Raw genomic sequence first — 24,084 nt, forward strand, 5'->3', positions numbered from 1 at the left:
AAAAAAAAAAAAAAAAAAAAAACCATACCTGCAAGTCGAGGTTATGACGTTGTTGGCGCCGCACACCGATCAGAAGGTCTTCGTCAGTGTCGAATGCAGCGTCAGTCATGGTTATTGAGAGGGAAGTGCCAGAGAGATAGCTAGCTAGATGGCTATTTATTATACGATACGATACGATACTATACTACACCCAACCCCGCCCGTCCATTGCTCGCGAGCTTTACAATCTCAACCTCAATCTATGAGCATACATGCACCTCAGATATATCCCACCCATCCTCTACCACCCCCCAGAACGGCCTACGCCCTCCCCCCACAAGAAACATACCCCTTAATCACATCCCCCGTACTCTGCAACGACCTGCCCTCACCCACCCCCTCTCTCCCATCTTTCCAACCCACCCCCTCCCCTCCCTCTCGACCTTCTCCCTCCTCGTCAGCACCATACCCCTCCAAAATCGCCAAGACGAGGGACAGCTCGTCCGAGTCACCGGACCCGCGGTTGCGACATGAGGACGAGACTGTGGTTTCTGAGCTGCGTTGGGGGTGGGGGAGGGGGTTGTGTTGGCTGTGGTGGTTGGGGCGCGGGGGCGTGGGGGGGAGGGTTGAGGATGGTGGGTTTTGGGGGTGTGGCGGTGTTTTTGTGTAAGAGCTGGGGGGTGTAGTGGTGGTGGTGGTGTCGTCGTCAACGCCGTCACTCCCCGCCTCCTCTTCTTCTCCTTCTCCTTCTGCTTCTGCTTCTGCTTCTGCTTCATCGTCACTCTCGCTCCCATTGTCACCCTCACCCTCACCCTCACCCTCACCCACCTCCTCCGCCCTTACCATGACGCACAGCGGGCTCCGAGCCGTTGATGAACTAGCAGCACTGCTGCTCGTTCTTGCGCCGCGAGCTGCGCCAGCCGCATTCATGCCCATACCCACACCGACACCCATACCCCCACCCCACACCGCGCCCGCGGGCCTAGCCCCAGCAGCAACGCCAACACTTCCGCCACCGTACCCACCGCTCCAGCGCCGCCTCTGCTGCTGCTGGGCATAGCCACCGCATCCCCCACCACCGCCAACGCACACGACAACCGGCCCGCCCACGACAGGGCGCACGCTCACGCGCTGCGCGGGCGGCGGGCCAGGCGGCGCCTGCTGGTGCAGTAGCTGCAGCGCGGTGGGGGGCCAGGGGGGCCACTGCTGTTGCTGCTGTAATGGCGGCGAAGACGACCTGCCCCTATCTAGCATGGCTAAGCTCGCTTTGCTGAGGCTGGCTCTGCGCTGCTGCTGATGGTGTTGGTGCTGGTGATGTGCTGGTGGCAGAGACGGGGGATGCATAGCGCGCCAGGCGGAGGCGAGGAGGAGGGGTGGCCGTGGCTGCTGCTGCTGCTCGCCGCCGCCGCTGGCAGCAAGGCAGGATATGCCTAGGCCCGTTATCGTTGTTGTTGGTGGCGGGAGGCTGCTGCAGCGCTGGGGCCAAGACGAGGCGGGAGAGAGTGTTGAAGAGGTGAAGGGGTCGTCGAGGGGGTCTTTCTCCTGGCGAAGCGAGTCGAAGGACTCGGAGGGAGCGTATAACGGTGACGAAGAGCCTGTCTTGCCCCGCTGTTGATATTGCTGCTGTTGCGCAACATGGCCCCCCCCGCAGTCGACGCGCCCAAACAGGCCCGCCTCAAACGGACGCTGCACGACTGCGAGCGCGGCAAAGAGGACGCTGGCCGCCATGCTGTACGAGTAAACACATGTCAGTACGTATCTGCAAGCCGCAAACCGCATAGAACAAGTAAACAAAAACTCACAGCGCAACAACCCCCACGCCCACACCCACCCTCCCAACCACGCACGCCCGCCCACTCCGCCAATCACCCCACCCCGCTTCAACCGCAGTCTTAGCGCACACCGGCGCCCGCGCAACGACAATCATGTCCCAGCCGAGGGCGAGCAGCCAAGCAGCGCAGACAGCACCCGCGAGGCGCACGGCCAGGTACGTCGACTTTGGGCGGGAGTGAGAGCGAGATGCAGCGTTGGGCTTCTCAGCCTCGGCCACCACTGCGCTGCCATGCAGCCGCTGACGCCGCGCAAGCAGCGCATGCAGCGCCGTGTACGCGAGGGAGAGAAGTGCCTGTATTAAAAACCCAGAGGTTAGCACTGTTTACAAACATCCCAAACCCAAAGCAAGTCCACACAAACAAAAGAGAGGAGGGGGATAAGCCTACAGCAACAGCGCCGCCCAGCCCCTGCACCAGCGCCGGGGACCTCGCACCCACACCCCCAGCATTCCCACCGCCAACGCCAACGAGCAGCGCGACGGCAGCCGCGAGCGCAGCGATCGAGGCCCAGAGGAGGGCGTGCAGGGATGCTGTTATGGCAAGGAGGGTGTGCGTTCTGCGGGGGCGAGAGCGGTTGCGAGCGTCTACGCGAGCATTAGCTCGAGGAGGAGTGAGCTTGCGAGCTGGGGTGAGCGCGAGCTTGTGGGCAGGAGCGGGCTTGGTGTGAGCGTGGCTGTGAGCGTGGGCGTTGTTTTGGTTGTGTTGTTTGCCCGTTGTGCTGGTGGTCGTGGTGCTGGTAGTGAGCGAGCGCAGCAGGTCGAGCGTGCTGCCTGCGGGGGGTTTCATGCTGCCTGGGCAAGCTGTGCCTTGCGTGGACGAGACAAACGGGGACGGGACCAAGAAGCTTGGCTTTGCTCCTGACCTGACTTTACTTGACTTGACGCAGAAAGCAACGGAACGAAACGACAAAAGCTGGAGTAGCGCAATCGATATACCTAGTGAGTGACTCTCTCACGAACCAGCTCAACTCAAAAAAGCGCGAACGAGCGAACGAGTCGAGGCGAAGAAAAGCCAGAAAGCCAGCAAATCCCAACCCCCCAACCCAGCCGGAGGAGTGCTTGCCTAAGAAGCTCGACGCCGCCATCATTAAAGCCCGTGTACGTACGTACATGCCTCTCGCTCGCTCTATCTCTTTCCATACTTGCTCATACCCGCCGCATACTCGCCGCATACTCGCCGCATACCCGCCGCATGCCGCTCTATACCCCAGGGTTGGGTTGGGTATGCAGATAAGATGGCTGGTCTGGTGGGTACGTGCAAGTACGAGCCCGCATTCCACAGCCCGCGACCGAGTGCGGGTCAGGCATCAGGCATTGGCATTCCACGCGGAACGAGACGCGAGGAATGCAACGCAATGCACGATGAGAGAGTGGCTGATTACCTAGGGCCGAGGAACTCTACCTCTTTCTGTTCGTGTTCTAGGCGCGCGTGCACTGGGCGGTCTGTCTCTTTCTGATCGCGTTTGTGTTCGTGTCTCTAGCTCCCCCTCCCCCCATGCCCCCATGCCCCCATGCCCCCATGCTCTTCCTCTATCTTCCCCGCCGCCTTTCTGCGCCAGTACGTAGGTAGGTAGGGTTGTCCATGACAGCATACGCAATACATGCGTGCACGCATGCCATGCCATGTCATGCCACGTCCAACGGGGGATCGACCGCGTGCTGAACGCAGCCACTTAGCCACCCACTCAACGATACTCCAAATTCCACAACAGCGCAAACGCGAGCCTCGCATCCTCACCAGCATGGATGGACAAGCATGCATGCGCGCAGACGCCTCCGCCAAGAATGGCGCGCCCGGGCGCTGAACAGCAAATGCAATCTCCAAAAAACGCGCCTATGTGCCGGAAATGCTGACGGGGTACGCAGGATATGACGGAACGATGAGAGCGACGGGGGCGGCTCGTTACGAGTGCAATTGGCGCGTTTGGAGGCCGCTGCGTTTGTTGCTCGTTGGGGGATGTGCGCGGGGATGGCGGGTACTGCTGCTGTGGTGGTCTTGTAGGGCGTGGTTCTGTGGTTTGGTAGCCTGGGACGGCGGACTGAGGGCGTGCGTGTGTCTCTGTGTGTGCATTGTGGCTTCCAGCCCGGGGCCGTCTAGCGTGTAGCTGTGTCCCGATATGCCACTTCTGGCGCCGCTACAGCACCAGCAGCAGGACCAGCAGGACGATAAGGACGAAGATCAGGACTGCGATACAGCAGCTCGAGTACTTGTCTGCGCGGCAATTAGCAAACGCCTCTAGCACGCTACGCTTCCCTCCAAACTTACCCTCGTTCTGCTTAATGACCCAGCCCACCCTCTTCATACCATTCTGGAGCTTCCCACCCACACGATCCGCAACCGTATCCACATCGCGCAAAATCTCGCCCTGCTCCTCCAACTCCCTACCCATATCATCCGCCTGCTGGCGCAGATTCCCCACCGTCCTAAACACGCCATCGAGCTGCTCGTCCTGCTCCGCCATAAGCTCTCTCTGGCGCTCCTGCTCCAGGGCCGCATACGCATCGCCCTCGCCCTCAAAGTCCTCGTCGCCAAAATCATCCGGGTCAGGCAGCCCAGCCTTGGCCTTGAAGCGGCCTCCCGCGCCTCCTCCTTCGGCGGCCGCATCACGCAGCTTCTCGCGCATGGCCTCGACCTCGCGCCCCACGTCCTCGACGAGCCGCCGCCGCCGCTGCACCTCTTCGATCTCGAGTCCGTACCGGTACGGGTCTTGCTCGACGGCGTGCACGCTCTCGACCAGGTCGCGCAGGTCCGTCGCGAGGTCCTCGAGCGCTGTTTGTACTTCTGCGCGCGCTTCGATCAGCTCCGGCGAGCTGGGCGAGGACGCGGAGCTGCGGATCCGCAGGTAAGAGCTGAAGAGCGGTCGCGTCGTGTTTAGCAGGGAGAGGACGTCACTGTGAGTCTGCGCGTTAGTACGTGTGCTGTGTTGCTCGTGCGTGGGACGCGTCGTCGTGCGAGACGTACGCTTGCACTTGGAGGAAGGGGTCCTCGTCGCTGGTGGAGGTCATCATCTTGTTGGCTGGGAGCGATTGCGCGGCGTGGGTGTGGTGGTGCTGGTGCTTGCTGGAGCTGTAGGTAGGTAAGGAAGGTAGGTAGGTTGCGGAGGAGCCGGGTTGGTGTTGCGTGGTCTCTCGGCTGTGGTTGCCTGAGTTTCATGTCACCCGCCCATTTACCAATCTAACCAGACTAGGCAATTTAGTCAACCCAGATCAATGCATATACACATACACTTTCAAAACAAAGTATCCCACAACCCAAAGACAAAGTATCAACAATCATACACGACATAGTATCCATACCCATCTATATACAACTCAGCCATCTCCCCCTTCTTATACAAACAACACAACCACACTCACCCTCTCCAAAGCAACGCACGCCACCTATCTACAAGTCGTACGTACAGCACACACCGCGCACAAAACCAACGCCACCTCCAAACCAAAGCCAAAAAACGCTTATCCAATGGTATCCACACACAAACACACACACACAACCCCCATCCCACGCACAGCCTACCTCAACATATACTCCAAATCCGGCAACCCACTCACCACTCTGCGCACCACCTCCTCCTTCCCAGCATTAAACCTCGGCGGACTCCTCACCTTATCCAAATCCTTCACAAACGGCGGCGGACTAGCCAACCCACTCATCCCCATCGCCCCAAACTCTTCCAAATCATCCACGCTAACATCGCTCGCTCGTCTCGGCACCTTCTCCTCGCTATCATTCCGCCTGTGCCCAGCCTTACCCGCACTCGCACTCGAAGCCGGCGACCCAAGTGCTGCAGCCGCAGTCACGGGCGCCGGGTTCGCCTGTCCCAGAATAGCGTCAAACGTCGGCCCCGCTGTCATCTTGCCTGCGGGCTGCAGGATCTGATCGAACGTCACGGCCGTAGTCGCTGGTGGCGGACTGCCGAAGCCAGCTGCGCGCGGCGGCGACGACAACCACACCGGGCTCGAGGCGTTGCGGCTGTGGGCAGGTGAGTACGCTTGTCGAGGCATCGACAAGGCACCCAGACTCGGGGCCTGGGAGCGGAAGGACGACGCCGGCGACGCCGTCTTGGCCGGCTTCTCGAAAATCGAAAAGTCCACCTCGGCCCACGGATCCGGCGGGTTGGCAGGCGTGGCGGGCTGGGGCGGGAGCGGCAAACCCGACGACATCGCCGAGGACATCGACATCGACATTGACATTGACGCGGACGGCGCATGCGACGGCGTCATTGGTTTCGGGCTCGGGGACGGGGCGATTGAGGGCGTGGTGCTGGCCGAGGCGGGCGGAAAGAAGTACGAACTCGTGCTGGTGCTGGGCATAGTGGTCGAGCGGATGGGGATAGGAACGAGTGGGCTTGGCGGGTGCGGACGCTGCAGCGGCGTCGGGACGCGCAGAGGCGTGTTGAGCGCAGAGGGGCCGCGCGAGATGTTCCATGGCGCGGCGGCGAAGGCGGGCGAGGACATGGCAGGCGAGGTGGGCGCGGGCGACTGCACCATCTCGCCCCATTCATCATCGTCGTCGTTGTCGGCAGCGTTGGCATTGGTGGCGGTCGCGGACCCGGACGCGGACCCGGACGCTCTTGGGCCAACGTCTGTGTCCAGAGATGCCAGCTTCGGTGTCGTCCGCGCCGGGGGCGAAGCGAGCGAAATCGTGGGCTTCGTTTGGGCAGGAGCAGGGTCAGGGGAAGAGCTGCTGGTAGCCGTCTGCCACGGACTCTGGGAGCGCGGCTGCGCAGGGCTCGATGCGCCCGGCGACTCCACCATGTCTCCCCATCCGCCATTATCGTTCGTCGCCGACGCATTGGTGGATGGCGCGGAGATCTTTGTGTCCAGTGGTTCGGGCTTGTGCTTGGATTTCTGGCTGCTCATGGCAGCGGGAATAGGATCCTCGCGCGGAACCTCGACAGCCAAGGGCGATGTGGGCACAGCTCTGGTGGCAGAGTTCTTTACCGTCATCGTGGGGCTCTTTGTGCCCTTTTCTTTTGCGCCGCCTAGTAGTTCAGCAATTTTTGCTGCGCTGCCGCCGCCGGTAATACTGCCGCTTGAAACTGATCTCGCATGTGCAGAGACCTTGGGCGTACTGGGGAGAATCATCGATGTAGGCCTTTGTGGACGCGTCTGGTCTTCCGAAGAATCGAAGGTCGTCTTTGTCGGCGGTGCAGATGCTGTGGGAGGCTCTAGCATAGACGCCATGTCGCTCATGTGGCCACCATGTTGTTGATTCCCATATTGAGTTCCAAACGCCGTCTGCGCCGGTGGCGCTGACACGGGACTGGACGATTGAGGCGGAGGGAAGAGCGGACTCGATTGAGGCGATTTGACATTCTGCTCGAAAGATGTCTTCGTCGGCGGAGCTGATCCAGCAATGCTGTCAAGCGTGGGCTTGAAGCTTAGGCTCGTCTTGGGTGGTTCAATGCTTTGCGAAGTGCTCCAGTTGAACTGGGCTACGGGTTCCGGTTCGACCACTGACGATCTTCGCCTGCTTGGGAGAACGAGAGACTGGGGTCGCGTTTTTGCTTCATCCTCCGCGGGATGCTTGACAGGTGGCGCTGCCGATGTCTGGCGTTTGTGCCGGCCTGCAATCGCGTCTGGGAATGGTTTAACGGCACTTGAGCCAGTATCCCACCCAAAGAGCGCCCCAGGCTTGCCATACCGGCCGTTCAGACGCTCTTCGGTTTGCCATTTGCTCACGGTCTTGAGCAAATCTGCTCGAATTCTTGACCGCGCCCAGCCTACCCGAACGTAGCTGTTGTCCATGCTTCCACTCTCAAACTCCCGCATCGTTTCCTTTCTTGTGAGACGATACCATGCTTTGCGGGCACTCCTTGAAGTTAGAGGCGTGTCTTCCGCTGTCTCAAACTTTCTGGTAGACTCCGGAAGCGGAAACAACTTATTAACAAGGCCCAAGTCGGGTTGGAAATTAATTTCGGATAGAGGCACTGGGGTCTCTGAGCGATTACCGCTTCCGGTTGCTGGGAAGCCCGTTGCTGATGCGGGCATTGGGGTTGCTGGTGAAGATTCGTTAACTGTAGCATCGTCTTCAACGTCTTCTACTTCCTCTTCGAAGTCGCCAAAATCATCGTCGTCATCGTCCTCTTGGGCTTCCTCTTGTGCATCTGTGGGAGGCTGTTCAGCCTCATTTGGCTCCTCTACGCTCTCAGTTGGCTGAGTAGTGTCAGGGACATCCTCCTTGTCATCTTCTTTGGAATCCGTAGCGGGAGTTTCAGCCGAGTCGGTTTGCTCTTCGCTTTCAACCGTCTCAGAAGCGCTGCCCTCTTCCTCTTGACCATCTTCCGTAGCATCCGAAGTGGGTGCTTCATCCTCTGTGGCCTCCTTATCGCCTTCATCCTCTGTGACTTCCTTATCGCTCTCCATTATTTCATGAGTGTCATTGTCCTTTCCTTGATCATGTCCTTGAACGTCCATGGGTGCATCAACCCCGTTGGTTTTTTCTTCGTGTTCATCCGTCTTACTTGCGTTATTGTCGTTCCCCTGGTCCTCCTCTTTCGTATCCGTAGCGGGTTCTCCAACCCCATTGGGTTTCCCTTCGCTTTCGTCTGTTTTCCGGACGCCATTATCCTCGTCGAACGATGTGCGCGTAGATTCGGAGTAAATATGGCTAGTATCTGATGGCGCCGTCGAAGTACGGGTTGACGCGCCGCTTTCTTCGAACTCTTCGGAGTGAATGGCGGCAGAAGACGGAAGGAAATCGTCGGCAGCGGTGCCCGAGCCTTCAGCGGCGATCGTAGTGGCAGAGTCGGAGGCAGAGGAGTCCACCTCTGGCGTCTCGTGGGGCTGGTGTGAGGCAATGGCCGTCTCTTCGCTTCCGTTCTCGGTAGAGGGCGAGGTAGCATCCGCAAAGGGATTGGCCTCGAGCGCGTCGGCGCCGGTCTGCAATTCAGGGGCAGCAGGGAGGGCAGGAGAGCGGGCAGCGGGCTCGGGAGCGGTCTTCTCGTCGTCGGGGCACGTGGGTGTTAGCGGTCTCGTCGCCTTCGGGTCCGCAAACGTGTCCTCGGGCATCTGCACAACCCCTTCCACGGCACCCAGGTCCTTGGTGGGCGAGTGGGCGCCCGCCCAGCCGGAAAACGTGTCGACCGTGTCGTCATTGTCACCCCAGCGCGCCTCGTCGTTGTCGAAGAAGCCGGTCAGGACCGGTGTCACGACAGACTCCTTGCTTGCAGCCCCTAATGTCTCAATGGCCGGGGGCCGCTTCGCCGCGTGCGAGTGAGAGTCGTCGGCCCATGGGTCGCCCCAGTCGTCCATCGTCGTGCTGGTATGCCGCGATGCTTCATGCTGGGTTGGTGGCGGGCATCCTCGGCGGGAGGGCTATTGTTTCGCGCAACAATAGCGAGCGGTTGTTAAGGTGTGGACAGAAGCCTGGGCGGTGAGATCGGTCAAGCTTTCGCGCAGCCATGAGAGCCGCCGATCCCCGAGCGTCGGAACAATGTTTCAGCCCCACTGCGGGCTTCCGGGTCACTCTGGAGGGCGGGCTGTCGAGCTGCAGAAAGCGCATCGTCGCTAGCGGGCTCTTGGTTGTGAGTCGTTGTTCCTGCAGAGGTCTGTCTTTCCTGCCTCCCATCACTCATATGCCGATCTTTGGAGTAGCGCAACGGCCCTTCTCCGCCTGTTCCCCACGTACTGGACCCTAACCGGCGATGACGACGTCAACGGCGAGCCCTAGCGGGAGGCACGATGCGGGGTGCCGAGCGTAGTACCGACCTTCCTGCATTATCCATGTCGATAGATGGTTATTCATATGCATTCAGCTTGTTTCTGATTTCTTAGCTATCAGTGAATTTCCAAAGGCAAGACGTAGTCAGAGTCTGAAAATCATCGCCACCAATCCCCTTCCAGATCGACATCCCCGCATGTAACATCCTCGCAGTCTCTTTCCAGACGAAGATCACTCAGATGCGCCTACATGGTATATATCGATGCCGACAACCCGGAACGGTCTCTGTTCCCGCGCCAGCTATTGACATGGGTCAAGATACTCAGATTAGCTGCAGAGGCTGGGCCTAGAAGCCGGTGATGTGGTCATGGTATTTTTGACCAACTATTTCTTCTAACTTATGGCGCTGCGGAATCATTGGAGCTGGGTCCATTTTTATGGATGCAGTCCTGCCTATGCCATGGCGGATTTGATGAACCCATGGAATTTCCCACTCCGCAAAGCATTAATAACTCAACACGAAGCTGCACGATCAAGTCGCCGGGATTTGGCAAACGTTATGCTGTCTTGGCTGTCTTGGCTGGGCATGACTGACTGGTGTGCAGCAGGACCACGATGTGCCGGAGCGGCGTGAAGGGCGTTCATCGTGTAGGTGCCGAGTCTCCGTCGGTGAGGTTATGGTGAGGTGTTTGAGGGAGAAGTGGGCTGCGAGAGAGGTGGGGGAGGTGTGGGGCGGTTCTGGAAGGCGCTTGAAAGCGATTGCTGAGTTTTGAATTTCGGTAAGGTGGGATGGTGGTTAAGCTTGATATTGCTTTGTGGGTGTTTGGGTTTGTTTTCTTATGCTTTGCGTAGGCGTTATGTGGTGTTTGTTCAGCGTGTGAGGCCAAGTTGTTGTCGACTGGTCGATTTGGCGAGTTATTTGTTTGAAACTGAGTTACATTATTGTTTTTTGGAACGCTACTTACACGTCTCCTTTCTTGTTTGTACACTTTCTGGACTAGGCAATGCTACCCTACACTGGAAGGAAATTAGCTTCAGAAAATAATACACAGAAAAGTGCGCAGCGCTGAGGGTACTGACTGACATTATCGTCCTTGGTATCATGTAGGGTGCAGATGGATCCTACTCTCTTTTTTCACAGCATCATCCTCAAACATCCAAGCAGTAATCAGTCATCGGGCTTTTCATAACCCATGCCCTTCCTCCACCATGAGAGGACGCCGCGCTGTTCCATGATGGCTCCAAATTCTTTCACCGTGTCAACCTCATGGAGACCTCTTGGCTCTTTAGTCTTTTTGCTCGGCGCAGTTTGAGCTGCTGCATTTTGCGGTTCGGCTAGGGCCGGACGAGCTGCTAATTGAAAGTCTTTATAGCGAAGCCGCTTCAAGGCATTGCTCTGTCAGCCCACTGCATTTGGTCATAGGATAGAATGAATATTCCATACGTGTACAGCTGCTACCCATTCCCTCACACCATCCTCATTGCCAGAGCAGTACATGATGCCAGGACAGCCGCCGCTGCGCAGCAGGGCGTATACGTCATAGTTGTCGGCAGCCTTTTTCAGGTTGGCAACCTTTTTGCGGGACGTGATGTGATGCGTGCGAACCAGCGCATTGAATAGCGAGCCTTGCGCAGGCGACATCCAGAAAGCCCTCGTGCCTCGAGACAGGTGTTATGTCAAAGATGAGGTTGGCTAGCGCTGCTTCCCCGGATTTAATGGATAAACGCCGGGGTGAGCGGGTGGGGCTGCATGACTCGATCGAGGTCTTCTGCCTGTGTCTTGCTCCTTCCACCACCAACTCGAAGCGCCAGACAGTACGTGAAGGCCCTTCGCAGCTTACCATACCCCAAGCTTTCTCTAACAGCTCCCCAGAAACCACGCAAAACCTCACTCAACCACCACAATGGACCAGGCCAAGGCCGCTGCTGCCGCCCTAGAGGCAAAGAACTACGACGAGGCCATTGACCTCTACACCAAAGCGCTCGCGCAGAACACGACCGCTGTCGCCTACTACATTGGTCGTTCCACGGCCTACCAGCGCACCGCCCCCCCAAACCTCGATGCCGCGCTCAAGGACGCCGAGCTTGCCGTCGCTCTCGCGCATAAACGCGGCAAGCGCGAGCTCATCATCGACGCACAACTCCGCAGGGCCATCACTCTGTTCACCCTAGGAAGATACGGAGATGCACAGTTCGTCTTTGGCATCGTCAAAAAGTTGGACACGCAGCTGAAGACGCTCCCCATGTGGGAGTCGAAGCTCTCCATCAAGTTCCGCGACATGCCTGAAGACGACGAGAGGAAGAACGTCACCGTGGCTGAGGTCCCAGACGTCGAGGCACCCACTGAGGCCCCTAAGCCTGCTCAGAAGGCGAGCGAAAACAAGCAGACTTCCACCCCGACGATGCAGGTAACCCCGGCCGACAAAATCAGGTACGATTGGTACCAGGGCGGCCAGGATGTCACCATCAACATCTTGGCGAAGGGTGTTGCAGAGAATACGGCTAACATTGAGATGGACTCGCGCTCGGTAAGTCCAATTTGGTTGAAAATGGCAAGGGCGTTTGAATAACAGAATTTAGCTTGAGGTATCTTTCCCCACAGCATCAGGATCAACATACGCCATGAACCTGGATCCTCTATTTGCTCCGATTGCGAAAGAACAATCTACCGTCAAGTTCTTCCCTTCAAAGGTGGAAGTCATCCTCAGAAAGGCGGTACCCAACCAAAAGTGGCCCGCCTTGGAAGGCACACCCGACGCTACATCCACAGCCTCTGAAGCCGCTCCCATCTCACGCCCAGCACCAGCCAGCACTGCCGCTCCCTCATACCCGACATCGTCGCGCACTGGCCCCAAGAACTGGGACAAGCTAGTCGACGACATGACCAAGAAGAAGAGCGACAAGAAGGAAGGCGGCGGCGACGGCGACGAAGACTTTGACGATCTGGAAGACGAGGGCGGCGACCCGGCCAATGCATTCTTCAAGAAGCTGTACAAGAGCGCGGACCCGGACACGAGGAGAGCCATGATGAAGAGTTACCAGGAGAGCAACGGCACGTCGCTCAGCACCAACTGGGCCGAGGTTAGCAAGGGCAAAGTGGAGACGAGCCCGCCGGATGGCATGGAAGCACGGCCTTGGTAGATTGCTGGCTGGGTATCTGTGGTGACACTTTTGAGTTGTCCCTGAAGATTTCCACATTTTTGTTTCTCAGCACATTCCCGTTCAAGGCTTCATATGAACGACTGCTTTGCACATTTGCCTTTTGCTTCTCCACCTCGATGGTGGGCTTCTACTCTGGGTTTTTATTTTCTTCATTTGCTTCCCTTCCCGTTTTTGCATTGCGTAGGCGAACGACGGACTAGCACATCTCGAAGGCGCAGTGGCGTGGCGTATTTTGCTACAGTACAGTACAGTACAGTACAGCATAGTCGAGACAAATCAATCAATCAACGAGCTCTACCCCAAAGTCTAACTGAATACGTTATCTATAGCGATTCCAAAGCCGCCCTCCAAGCTCTGACTAGGAGATATAAAAAAAGATCGGGCCAAAGCATCGCACGGTCTATCCTCAGTACAGCCCAATCTCTCCATGAAAGTCTTCAAATAAGTTTCACGATCCAGTGGATCCCAAGCCACTGTGGTATCCAAGGAAATGAGGAAGCAGATAAGCTAGCTAAACAAGCTACAACACGTCTTAGAGAACACAGCTTCCTACCCTTAATACCGCTGCAAGTCAAAACATCTCTCGAAACAGCACACACACAATGGAACAAAGAATGGAAAGCGTCAGAGAAAGGCCAACACCTCCGCAACGTAGACACAGCGATCCCTGGACCACACGTAAGGCACCTCTACGACAAACTCCCACGTAACCTAGCAGGGCTGCTAGCCCAGTTGAGAACTAGCCACTGCTGGCTCAACCAGCACCGAAAACGAATGGGACGGATAAACAACGACAAATGCGAATACGGAGATATAGAATCAATATCCCACGTATTACTAGACTATTCACTACTCCAGGAAAATCGGCAAAAAATGTATTAAGAAACCGGACTCTAGAGAAATTGCCTCTCTAGCCTTCTAGGCGGTAAACCAACAGACAAGAACCAGCCGCACACGGAAAAGAGGAAATAGACAATTTCAGCCGCTCAACTTAAAAGGGTACTTGAATTCGCTCAACAAATAAAAAGGTTCCAGAGTAGAGACGATATCAACTAGTAAAACCCTATCTTATTCCCATTCTTCTACCTTTCCTTGTCCTATCTCTGTTCCCCTTTCTCCTTATACTCTCAGATTGAATCACCAGTGTAAATTCCTAGCGTATTCCTTTGAATAGTCTGTAGCCTGCATATCGCTCAGGGCGATGGGTCAGGGTAAATGAATACAACTCAACTCAACTCAACTCAACGAGCTCTACATATATGCGCACACCCTCGATGCGTACATGCAGTGCTATGTAAGCATTAAATATTAAGTCCAGCCTTCCCATGCACATCCACATCCATGCCCACGCCTCAAACTCCTTACACCCGTCCTCCGGCCCAGCCCCCTCATCTATTCATGTACGTTATCCAGCCACAACAGCACAGCACAACCCACCCACCTTAATGAACCCCGTCTTCACACACACACACTCTCTCTCTCTTTCACAGAGACACATACACACGTCGCCCCCAAAAGCAAAAGCATAGCAAAGCAAAAAAACACAGGACAAGAAACCAAACAATAAACAATAAATAAATAAACAATTATACGCAACCTCACCTTACCCTCCCTTACCTTTCCTTTAGCTCAACACGGTACAAGACTGCAGTTCAGCCATAGAAAACAAGAAACAAGGAACAAGAAACGAGAAATAAAAAACTGGCGTGCTCGGTATAAGTGGTGTATATAGTGTATATAGTGTAGTGTGGGCAATTGAGGCTTATGGGGGTGTGGCTTGGTGCTGGCTAGATACGTATGTGTATAAGGCTGTGTTATGTGGGGATGGGGATGGGGATGGGGGAGGGTGAGTTGGTTGTGGGAGGGGTTGGATGGAGTGCGGGGATAGGGGAGGGTGTGTTGGTTGTGTTGGAGATAGTAACGTTTAGCTAGTTGGTGATATAAGGAGATTGGAGATTAGAGATGATATCGTACACCGCAGCACACAGTCTTAGTCGAGACGAATCCATCGGGACCAGCTCCCTACCCACAAACCCACACCTCTACCAACCCCTCTCACAGCCTGCCCTCCCTGCCCTCCCTCCCCTCTCTCCCCTCTCTCCCATCACCACCCCTCTCCACACCTAAGTTCACACCAACCCCCTCCCAAAACCTCTCCTCCGCCTCCGGCACCTTCTCCCACGCCTCGGGGAAGCCACAGCCCCTAACCCAAGACGGCTCGCCCTCGGCCCCACGGCCCTCAACCACGTCCTCCACGCTCTCGAGCACGAGCCCCGCGCCCCGGACCCACATGTCGCCTTTGACTGGGAACTCATCACTGTGCTCAAAGGGGCGACACACCTCTCTTCCCGCAGCCAGCGCGCGCAGCAGCTTCGACGCGTGCCCATCATCATGGATTTGCGTCGCGCACTGCAGCGCTTGCGTCCATCGCGCGTGCTCGTCGTCGTGCTTGGCACTGCCAACGCTGCTGTCGCTTCCGTCGCTGCGGGGCGTGGCGGGCGGGGCGGCGAGCACGGCAGGGTACAGCGGCGGCGCGCCGCGCGAGACGTACAGCGCGAGGTCTGTGCGGGCTTTCCAGGCGAGGAGGCGGGCGTAGGCGGAGGGCGGGAGCCAGGATTGCGTTTGTGCGAGCAGGGGCGGGAAGAAGATGCTGCTGTTGAGGCTGTGCATGTAGAAGAAGTCGAATTTGGGCGGTTTGTTGGCTTGGGGGTTCTGCGCTGTTAAGGTGAAGTAGGCTGTGGTTGTGGGGTTAGTTTAGTTTGGTGCGTTGTGTGGGTTGTTTGTTGAGGGGGTTTTTGGTGGAGGACGTACCGCAGGCGTTGATCATTTCGGCGGTCTTCTGCTCGAGCTCGTCGGGTGTAGCGGTCGGGGAGACGTTGTATCTGCTCGCGAGCTTGCACATCTCCTCGGGCGCGCGCTTGAGGATTCCGTCGCGGATCTTGTTGCTGTCGCCCCAGTGCGCCGAGGAAGAAAGCTTCTTGTCCTTCCTGATGTCATCCAGCAGGCCTACCAACGTCTCCTCTCGCCCATCATCCCGCTTTTCCCTTGCCAAGCGCTCGCTCTCGAGCAGAAAATCCCCAATCCAGCAATCGTGCACTGCAGTCTGCGCTAGCGCCTCCGCTATCACTGCCGGCTGCGCAAACTCGACTCCAAATCCTAGATGGATGAGCGGGTGCAGGAAGCCTGCGAATAGGCGCACGAGCAGGTCGTCTGCGCGCGCGTCGCCTGCGAAGAGGTACTCGTTCACGACGGCTTTCCATCCTTTGGCTTCGATTTCGGACTGGAAGAAGAGGAGGTAGTCGTGGTAGTGGGCCTCATCACCGAGGAACTGGGCAAATGTCTCGGTGTCGTGGAGGCCGTGCACGGTAGTTGCAGAAGAAGAGACCGGGGGGCGCTGGTATGAGGCGTTGTTTTTATAGTGGCTTTGGAGGGTGGATGGAGGGGCGGACAGGGAGTAGAGGGTCAGGAGGTGGTGGACTATGTGGTTCTAATGGGGGTTAGTTTGAGTTTCTGGAGTTCGTTTTTGGCGAAGGGAGTGTACATGGAAGCCGGACTGGTTGAAGAAGATGTGGTGCTCTTCGTGGTTTTCCTGGAGCAGCTGACTGGTCGTCTCGGCGGAGTCTTTGCGGAGCTGCGTGCTGAACACGGGATGCTCCGTCGTGTCCAGGTAAATCTTTGAAGCTGTCGCCATTGTTCTTGCTGGTATGGGTTTCCCTGGTCTTTGTGTGATTGTAAGTCTCGAGGAGCGCGCTGCTACTGAACTAGACAAGAGGCAGCGGGCGCCAGACTTAAGTAGTTGACGCTGGACAAGCATGATGTGCCAAGAAGGGGCAAAGGAGGGGTTAGGAGGGGTTCAAATGACAGGCCATCCGAGCGTAGAGTTGACGTATGATTATGGAGCGGAGCAAGCTGATGGGCTGGATTCAGGGTCTCGTGCTGGAGTCTCGATGCTTTGATTGGTTCTGTGTGCCGTTATATAATCTTCAGGGTCTCGCTCTTCGCATTCCGCCGTTGGCCGTTTGTGAAGCAGCTCTGGCAGTTTGTCATCTTGCGACCCATCGACACGCCTGGGTCTATTGTCTGTGCTAGGCCAAAGCCTTGAACTTCGGAATAGATGAGTTGAGGTTGCTCCAAGTTCGGGCATCTCAGTCATCTCGGAGCGCGAGCGCGTCCGAAAAGCCGAGGCTTATGATGTAACCGATCGGTGTTTCTAATTCCGGCTTAGCGCCATCTACGCTGACAGCTTGATCGACGCGCTTTTGATTGGTTTTTAGGGAGTTATAGAGGTTCCTGCATACATCTTGTATATATTGCGGACGCACTAGAGCAGAGCACCATTGGAATTTACAAGTCAGCGTTTAATCACGGAGCACAAAAAAAATATTCAAGAAAGAGCTCCATCGTTCAATCTACCTATCAAATACGTCTACCAAACAACCAACACCACCACCACCACTCTCTATAGTTGGCCGTTAGCTACAGCACCTTGCATACGTCGGTTACCTGGTTTGCTGGCGAAAGCCTCCACAGCCGCACCGCGGACCATTACGCGACCTTGCAACAGCTCGTGCACAAGTCGTTACCGACCGTGCAATAAAGCGTGCAAAAAAGTCGCGTAATGCGAGTGCGGCGAAAAAGCTGACCATCCAACAGACCATGAACCCATGTGCAAACGTCCTGCAGCCACCGGCCAACTACTTACAAAAAAACCCCCACCTACAGGAAACAAAGAGAACGATGAAGCTCTATCAAAGTCTTTGAGATTTTGAAAGAACAGCAGGGTATAGTGCAACCGCAGAACGCGGAGAGAAAACAGAACCAGACACTGAAGCCGAAGTAGAAAAAGAGGCAAAAGTAGAACCAGATCCAAAAGTAAAACCAAACGAGATGCAGCAGAAGTGCCCGAAGTAGGCGAAAGCGTTGTGCAGTAGCAGTGAGGCACAACGAAAAGCGCAGCGAATCTTTTCTGTCGAGACTTCACTGAGCACCGCCCTTGCGAGGGACGCGAATCTTGGCCTTGGGGCGAGCCTTGATATCCTCCTCAGGCGTATTGGATGCGTTACTTCCAAACCACCCAACAAACTCCTTGATGGGCTTGAGGTTCTCCACCAACAAGGCGTTTTGTTGCAAGCCATGAAAGTCGTGGCGGAGTTTTACCACACCTGCCGATTCGGCTTTGGCCCAAAGCTCCCTGCACCATTTGGACATGACCGGATCCCCACAATTCACGCCGGCGTGGCCATACTCGAGAGCGTGGCGACAGAACTCCGCAAGGATGGTGGTGGTGCGATCGACCTCGTCCTTGTTGAAGTGGTAGCCTTTCTTCTTTGTGACGGCCACTGCGTTGTAGGCATCATCGACTTTTTTGATTCCGTTCTTCAACGCCTTGGCCCGTTGCTCATCAGTGGCCATACTGAAGAGCGGGTTCGAAGAAGGGACGGAGGTGATGGCGGTCGATGGGGCAGTCGAGGGGCCAGCCGACGGTGTGGAGGGCCCAGCCATGGAGGGCCCAGCGGTGGGGGGCGCAGCCGTGGAGGGCGCAGGCGGAAGAGTGGCAGGGTTACCGGCTGCCGCAGGCCGGGGAGAACGACTGTAGTTCGGGAACTGGTACTGGTCGTTGCTCGAGTTGCCGGCGTCCTCCATCGACGCCTCTGTCGTCGCGCGTCCCTTGCCCTTGTCGAGACTAGCACCGGAGGTACCATTGTTCGCCGCCTGTGAAGAGGGACCAGACGGAGCCGAAGGCTGCGGAGAGGGTGCCTGGGGAGTGGACACCTGGGGAGTGGGCGCTTTGCGGGCGCGCGGCGGCGGACCGCCCAAGGACTGGATGACGGCCTGCCAAGCGGACAGAATAGGGGTGGCCGGTGCTTGGGGTGCGGGTGCGGGTGCGGGCACCGAGGGAGTGGGGGCCGAGGGAATGTGTGCCGAGGGCGCGGATGCCGAGGGCGCGGATGCCGGCGGAAGCGGAGGGTAAGGTGGTGATGGCGGCAGCCCACATGCTCGCATTCATCGCCCCACCAGTGGTGGGGTGAGCGGGCGGAGCAGAGGTGTTTGGTGCTTGGGGACCGGCGGTCTGCTGCGCGGGGAAGGATGAACCATTGGCATACCCAGCATAGCCAGACGGAGCAGGAGGTTGCGCGGAGGTAGAGTCAGCGGAGGTGCCCATGGGGTCCTCGGCGGGCACTTTAACTGCAGCAGCATCCGCAACAGCGTCCTCCATCTCCTCATCGTCGGCGGGAACTTTGGCTGCAGCAGTACCCACACCAGCGTCCTTCATCTCCACGTCGTCGTGCTTTTTGACTGGAGGAACACGGTTAATAGCCTCCATCGTCTTCTCGTCCAAAGGAAAATGGAGAGGGACGAGAGGAGAGAAAGTAGGCCAGGGGACCACCGGATTGACGGGGACCATCTCCTCAGTCACACCAGCGGGCTTCTCAACGCCCTCCATCATGTCTCCCGATTCCTCTATGTCCAGAAGGACCATCCGCACAGTCAAGTCCGGGATGGCCAGGAAATGCGTCTGAACAGGCACAGGCGCAGGGACAGGAGAAGTCGGGTCAGCAGGCTCGGCATTGGAGGCGCCAGGCAGCTGTGATTGCTGCTGCTGCTGCTGTTGTTGTTGGTGGAGGGTCGGCGGAGGGACCGAATCTTGCCCCTGCTGCTGTTGTTGGTGGTGGACGAGCGGAGGAGGGACGGTGTCTTGCACCTGCTGCTGCTGTTGGGGAAGGGCCGGCGGAGGGGCGGAGACTTGCTCCTGCTGCTGCTCCTGCTGCTCTTGCTGCTCCTGGTAGTGGTGGTGTTGGTGTTGGTGGACTGGCGGCGGAGGGATGGAGGTTTGCTCCTCCTGCTGCTGGACGGGCGGCGGAGGGACGGTGTCATGCACCTGCTGTTGCTGCTGCTGCTCTTCCTGCTGTTGTTGGTGGGGTTGGGGGGATGGCGGAGGGACGGAGTCTTGTGGTTGCTCCTTCTTCTACTGCTGCTGGACGCGGAGGCGCAACTTCAAGGCCACGGTCGGCATATCTGGAGGAGGAGTGGCGGCCAACTTCTCGCCAGATTCCTTCTTGAGCGAGGCACGGCGCCCAGATGCAGGTGAAGCACGGCGCTCAAGTGCGGGCGGAGCATGGCGCGCAAGAGTGTATGGAGTGGGGCGCGCAGGCGTGGATGGGGTGATGCGCGCAGTCGTAGAAGGGGTGCGGCGCGCAGGCACGGGTGAAACGCGGGGAACAGGCGTCGGTGAAGCTGGGCGCTCAGGCGCAGGTGAAGTGTGCGGCGACGAGGCACGAGGTTGCGGGGCGGGCGAGGGTGGCGGGCTTATGATGAAGCCGCCTGGCATTCCCTTGATAGTGGTTAGAAACTGTCTACTAGAAGTGAGGTTCAGGGAGCATGAGCTTGCGCACCTTCCGAGCACCATCGTTGCCGTCGTTGTTGTCGTCATCGTCGTCTTTGTGGTCGGCGTCGTGGTCGGACGTCGACGAAGCCGCGCCGGCAGCTGCCATCTGGTCGGTCTCCTTGAACATGACCAACTCCCTTTGGCAGATTGTGAGGAATGCGAAGGCCAGGGAGAGGGCAAGTTCGATGTTGCCGTGGCCGTTGTAAATCCGGAGGGCTTCCCACATGACGATCTTGAAGGTGGTCTTGACGATGAACTTGGAGACGCCAAGGACCGTCGTGCTGAGAATGTCGGTGAGGTCTACCTCATCGATGGCGTCGATGGCCGAATGAAAGCTCGCGAGGATACCCCCGAGAATGCCGGTGAAGAGGGAAAACATCTTGGAAATTGGTGAGGGAGGGAAAAAAAAAAAAAAAGTCGAGATTGTGAATTTGAGAAAAGGTCGAGGTTGAGAGTTGAAGAAAGTTGGTGCTGGAGGGGTGGGAGGCAGGGAGTATTTATACCTACTAGCGTGGGAAGCGGTGTTGAGTGAAGTGAATGTACGGCCGTGGGAAGTGAGTGACGGCGCAGGTTGAGAAGGGCGTGGAAGCTTCGGCGCGCTGTGTTAAATGGTTGCTACACCCCTCTAGGAGGTGTGGCGTTGGCGACGCTGCAGCGCGGCAGGGTATGGTGAGTGAAGTGAAGTGAATGTAACTAACGCTTTGACAGTGAACGCGCTGAGCGTTGCCCGATAGGTCTGGAAGGCACGACCGCCTGTGTATAAGCTCTGCAGTTACTGCCTAATTGGTACTTGCGGCTGCAAGGTATAGCGTCACCGACGCAAAGTCGGAGTGAATGAGCTCTAGGTACCTATGTGAGTGACAAAGCTAGGTATGTTAACAACTCGGGGAGTTGCCGCGCGACATGGCCTGCCATTGAGGTCCCCGACCCCGGAGCCATCGCGGTAGGTGCCTCTCTATGCTCTATAGTGGCCATGCGCTATCCCGTCTATCAGTATCTGTTTTATAGTAATCTAGTTGGTGTTGTCGGGCTGGGGCGACAAGCGCGTCCTAGAGCATTTATCCTTGGAGCAGCTCATACCAGGCTGCCAGCCATGATGTATAGTCGCAGCAATACTACGGAAGGGCGATGCCGCCCGCGAGTATAAGTCTGGCCATCTCTTATATATCGCCGTTCCACAATAAGTTTCCTAACAGCGAGCTCCACGAAGGCCAGCATGGACAGTGACCACGTCAGGGAGCAAACAAGGACCACGCCTCTTCGGATCGCGCACATAGCTTCCGCTACGAGAATCGAAGAGGCGAGTACTGTAAAAATATGAGTATACCTTGGAAGCGTGAAACAAAGCAGCGATCGCTCGCGCTGAGCTCAAAGGCGATGCTGAACCTACCCTGGACCCGCGCAGCCAAGATATAACGAGAAATTCCATATAAAAGCACCATAAGAAGAGCAAGAATATAGATCCCAAACTCCAAAGCTAGAGCAAAAAACAAAAACCACACCACCAAGCAGCAGAAGCAGCAGCAACCGCGCGCAGAGACCTACTTTTAAAAACCCACCCACCACACGCAAAGAAAGCAATAACAAACCGCAAACAAGCCCTTCGCAGCACACTCCCGCTTCAAGATCGCTCCAGTACACCCCCCCACAATCACAGCAACAATTGCGCAAACAAAATGCCAGAAGTTGGGGACCTGCCGTGCAAAGAAGCATGAGACGACGTCGCTCGCGGCCCGCCCACGCCTAGCCGTGCCAGGGTGCACGCACGCCCCACGACCCCACCACGACGCACGACGCGCCGCCAGCCCGCCCTGCCGCGTCGATCATCGCGCGCGCTACACGACCTCGCGCCTCGCACTGCCTTCGTCTTCCTACACCTACACCAAATCTGCCGGAATGCGCTGTCTTGCTGCACGAGAGCGCATCTTTGGCCTGCAGCTAGCTACGCCTCTTCACGGCTCGACCACGCTGGAAAATCGACTCGCGTCGCGCGGCGAGCCGCGGCGAGCGACCCTCCACGCGTAAGGCCAATCGGTGCGCCAGCTGCGGTTCTCAGGCGCGTCACTGGTGTCTCAAAGCCTCATAGGCTTGGGCTTCTGAGCTAGTGGGCACCAGTTGCAATGGCGACAATGATAACGACAGCAGCAGCAGCAAAGCGCGCGCGACAAGCAATCGCTTCATGCTTTTTCTAGCGACGGCCAGCGCAAAAGAAAGCGGAAGGTGAGTAAGACGAGGCCGTGTCATCATTTCATCCGTCTATCTGGCTTTGTAACGGCCAATGCCTATTTTTCTAATCATACACCACTGTCCCGACCTGCACAGCCCTACTCCACGATCTCGGCATCGTCCCAGTCGCTGTCGGATATGACATCCTTCTTGCGCTTTAGGCGCGGGGAGGGTATCTTAGCCTTAGGCTGCTTAGCAGGCTTCTCCGCAGCCGCTTTCTTCGCAGCAGTCGGCTTATTCGCCGCCGGTTTCTTCGCTGTCTTCTTGGCAGCAGGCGACGCAGGAGTCTTCTTGGGACGCCCGCGTCGCGGAGCCGGCGGAGCAGGGTCCTCGAGCTCCTCGATCGGGGTGAACCCGTCATCGCTACCCTCCTCCGACATCTCTGCATTCTCGCTCTCGTCCCCGTTCTCAGGCAACGGCTCGTCCTCATCCGGCGGCTCTTCATCTTCGTCCTCCTCCACGGCCTCCTCGCCCTTCTTCCTCCTCTTCGGCTTAAAGAGCACCGCGACCTCCTTCTCGCCCCGCAAGCGCAGACTCAAATCACGCATCAGGTCCGACCACGCCACGCGCTCGGCGCAAGTTGGACAGTGGCCCTCTAGCGGGACGAGGGCGTCAGCGCCGGCACTGCCTTCTCCGGCGAGGAAAACGCGGGCGAGGCAGGTTGGGTGCGCTGCCATGCTGCAGTCAGGCGTCGGGCACACGACGGCGAGTTCGTCTGTGGTGTTCAGAGAAGAGGAACAAACAACGCAAGTGCAAGGAGCAGAGAGGAGCGCGAGCGATTTGGTGAGATGAGGTTTTAGGGGCGCGTAGGTAACAGGAATGGCGGGGAGGCCGGGACCGGTGAGGAGTTCAGAGGCGTTTGCTGCTGCGTCATCTGGGGCCTTGGACTTTGACTTCGACGCCGCCTTCCCCTTCGGCTTTGGCTTCGCCGCCTCTTCTACCTCCTCCGGAGCGACGTCTGGTCGCCTCAGCGCAGGCGGCAGCTCGGGCGTTTCTAGCACTACCCGGACACCTCGGCGGAGTGGGAACGGCGTGGCCGCGACACGGGCGCGCCATGCGGCATGCACATCTGCGGCGAAAAAGCGGAGATGCAAGGGCCAGCGGGCAAAGCTAGGCACTCGCAGCAGCAGATGCAAGTTTGCGAGCTTGTTGGGGAGCGTAGGCCTAGGGCGGACGGGGCGGCTGTAGTGCCGGCCGGTACGTCTGTTGTAGCGAGATTTGGTGGTGAGGGTGGTGATGCGGTCGGGAGCAGGGATGTGGTGGGTTGTGTGTGTGTTTTGCCAGGCCCATCTAGGAAGTGAGGGAAGCGTCAATCAGCTGGGATTCCTAGATAGTATATATACATATGATTGGTAGTGCCTGAGGCAACCATGCGGTATCACGTGACTTCAGACTCACTCAAATTGCAGCGCGGCGAGACGCGAGGGGAAGCCGGTGACCAGGCATGTCATCTCCCACGGACGCAGGTCATTGCGTTTGGTGCGGGCGGCGCCCCCGATGGTCTGGCCGTTGTGCTGCTTCAGGCGGCGCACGGGATGGTTGGTGGAGCCGACGTAGAGTCTGCTAGGGCGGACGGTGGAGCGCAGCAAATAGCAGCAGTAGAAGGCGGGGATGGGCTTGTCCATGGGGTTGCGGGAGTGCTGTTGCTGTTGGTATACAGTGGAGGTTGCTGCTGCCGCTGCATGCATCAGCCAGCTAGCCGGGCCCGGTTGGGCTTAGCCATGCCGCGGGTGGCATTCATTCTTTCCGCCTCAAACCTTGCTTGACTTACTTTGCTGCCCTGCACTCCCCTCCCGCGCCATACACAAAGCAATTCTCGCCTGACCAGACACA

The 24,084-nt window shown here is 57.6% G+C and overlaps 10 protein-coding genes across 10 annotated transcripts in view; 2 read left to right on the forward strand and 8 right to left on the reverse strand.

Moving 5' to 3' along the window:
* K452DRAFT_327592 (uncharacterized protein) overlaps positions 1-118 on the forward strand; it is a gene marked incomplete at both ends in the record, with an annotated part of 3,456 nt that extends 3,338 nt beyond the window's left edge. The window contains one exon of the mRNA XM_033544929.1: positions 41-118. Within this exon, the coding sequence (XP_033395878.1) occupies positions 41-118 (78 nt within the window). The remainder of the gene's footprint in view (positions 1-40) is intronic.
* K452DRAFT_288931 (uncharacterized protein) lies at positions 1-918 on the reverse strand (the record flags this gene model as incomplete). The annotated part of the gene is made up of 1 exon (XM_033540749.1): positions 1-918. One exon carries the CDS (start codon positions 913-915, stop codon positions 301-303), a length of 615 nt encoding a protein of 204 aa, XP_033395879.1. The 3' UTR covers positions 1-300.
* A 3,027-nt stretch (positions 919-3,945) lies between these two features.
* K452DRAFT_230929 (uncharacterized protein) lies at positions 3,946-4,819 on the reverse strand (the record flags this gene model as incomplete). Its single annotated transcript, XM_033537127.1, has 3 exons — positions 3,946-4,022; positions 4,077-4,702; positions 4,773-4,819. The coding sequence occupies 3 exons, from the start codon at positions 4,817-4,819 to the stop codon at positions 3,946-3,948; spliced, it is 750 nt and encodes a 249-aa protein (XP_033395880.1).
* Positions 4,820-5,097: 278 nt separating this feature from the next.
* On the reverse strand, positions 5,098-7,017 carry K452DRAFT_288934 (uncharacterized protein; the record flags this gene model as incomplete). Its single annotated transcript, XM_033540750.1, has 1 exon — positions 5,098-7,017. A coding segment is annotated over exon 1 (1,669 nt), but the record flags the coding sequence as incomplete, so codon positions are not given.
* A 3,627-nt stretch (positions 7,018-10,644) lies between these two features.
* K452DRAFT_230802 (uncharacterized protein) lies at positions 10,645-11,118 on the reverse strand (the record flags this gene model as incomplete). The annotated part of the gene is made up of 2 exons (XM_033537116.1): positions 10,645-10,857; positions 10,921-11,118. 2 exons carry the CDS (start codon positions 11,116-11,118, stop codon positions 10,645-10,647), a joined length of 411 nt encoding a protein of 136 aa, XP_033395882.1.
* A 231-nt stretch (positions 11,119-11,349) lies between these two features.
* K452DRAFT_252835 (uncharacterized protein) lies at positions 11,350-12,939 on the forward strand. Its single transcript, XM_033538263.1, has 2 exons — positions 11,350-12,004; positions 12,057-12,939. Exons 1-2 carry the CDS (start codon positions 11,381-11,383, stop codon positions 12,615-12,617), a joined length of 1,185 nt encoding a protein of 394 aa, XP_033395883.1. The 5' UTR covers positions 11,350-11,380; the 3' UTR covers positions 12,618-12,939.
* Positions 12,940-14,693: 1,754 nt separating this feature from the next.
* On the reverse strand, positions 14,694-16,329 carry K452DRAFT_299564 (uncharacterized protein; the record flags this gene model as incomplete). The annotated part of the gene is made up of 3 exons (XM_033542239.1): positions 14,694-15,373; positions 15,450-16,125; positions 16,180-16,329. 3 exons carry the CDS (start codon positions 16,327-16,329, stop codon positions 14,694-14,696), a joined length of 1,506 nt encoding a protein of 501 aa, XP_033395884.1.
* Positions 16,330-17,615: 1,286 nt separating this feature from the next.
* Positions 17,616-20,404, reverse strand: K452DRAFT_299565 (uncharacterized protein; the record flags this gene model as incomplete). Its single annotated transcript, XM_033542240.1, has 4 exons — positions 17,616-18,410; positions 18,484-19,542; positions 19,621-19,971; positions 20,033-20,404. The coding sequence occupies 4 exons, from the start codon at positions 20,402-20,404 to the stop codon at positions 17,616-17,618; spliced, it is 2,577 nt and encodes an 858-aa protein (XP_033395885.1).
* Positions 20,405-21,054: 650 nt separating this feature from the next.
* Positions 21,055-21,715, reverse strand: K452DRAFT_288941 (uncharacterized protein). The gene has a single exon (XM_033540751.1). The coding sequence runs from the start codon at positions 21,298-21,300 to the stop codon at positions 21,100-21,102; it is 201 nt and encodes a 66-aa protein (XP_033395886.1). The 5' UTR covers positions 21,301-21,715; the 3' UTR covers positions 21,055-21,099.
* Positions 21,716-22,257: 542 nt separating this feature from the next.
* On the reverse strand, positions 22,258-23,876 carry K452DRAFT_319720 (uncharacterized protein; the record flags this gene model as incomplete). Its single annotated transcript, XM_033544261.1, has 2 exons — positions 22,258-23,541; positions 23,650-23,876. The coding sequence occupies 2 exons, from the start codon at positions 23,874-23,876 to the stop codon at positions 22,350-22,352; spliced, it is 1,419 nt and encodes a 472-aa protein (XP_033395887.1). The 3' UTR covers positions 22,258-22,349.
* Positions 23,877-24,084: the final 208 nt, after the last annotated feature.

This window comes from Aplosporella prunicola (assembly GCF_010093885.1).
Source record: "Aplosporella prunicola CBS 121167 unplaced genomic scaffold K452scaffold_17, whole genome shotgun sequence".
Lineage (NCBI taxonomy): Eukaryota > Fungi > Ascomycota > Dothideomycetes > Botryosphaeriales > Aplosporellaceae > Aplosporella > Aplosporella prunicola.

Bases quoted from the DNA above. Each gene is read 5' to 3' on its own strand.
- K452DRAFT_252835 (XM_033538263.1), top strand. From the start codon at position 11,381: ATGGACCAGGCCAAGGCCGCTGCTGCCGCCCTAGAGGCAAAGAACTAC. The intron at 12,005-12,056 runs GTAAGTCCAATT...AACAGAATTTAG, and splicing joins TTGAGATGGACTCGCGCTCG to CTTGAGGTATCTTTCCCCAC.
- K452DRAFT_288941 (XM_033540751.1), bottom strand. From the start codon at position 21,300: ATGTGCGCGATCCGAAGAGGCGTGGTCCTTGTTTGCTCCCTGACGTGG.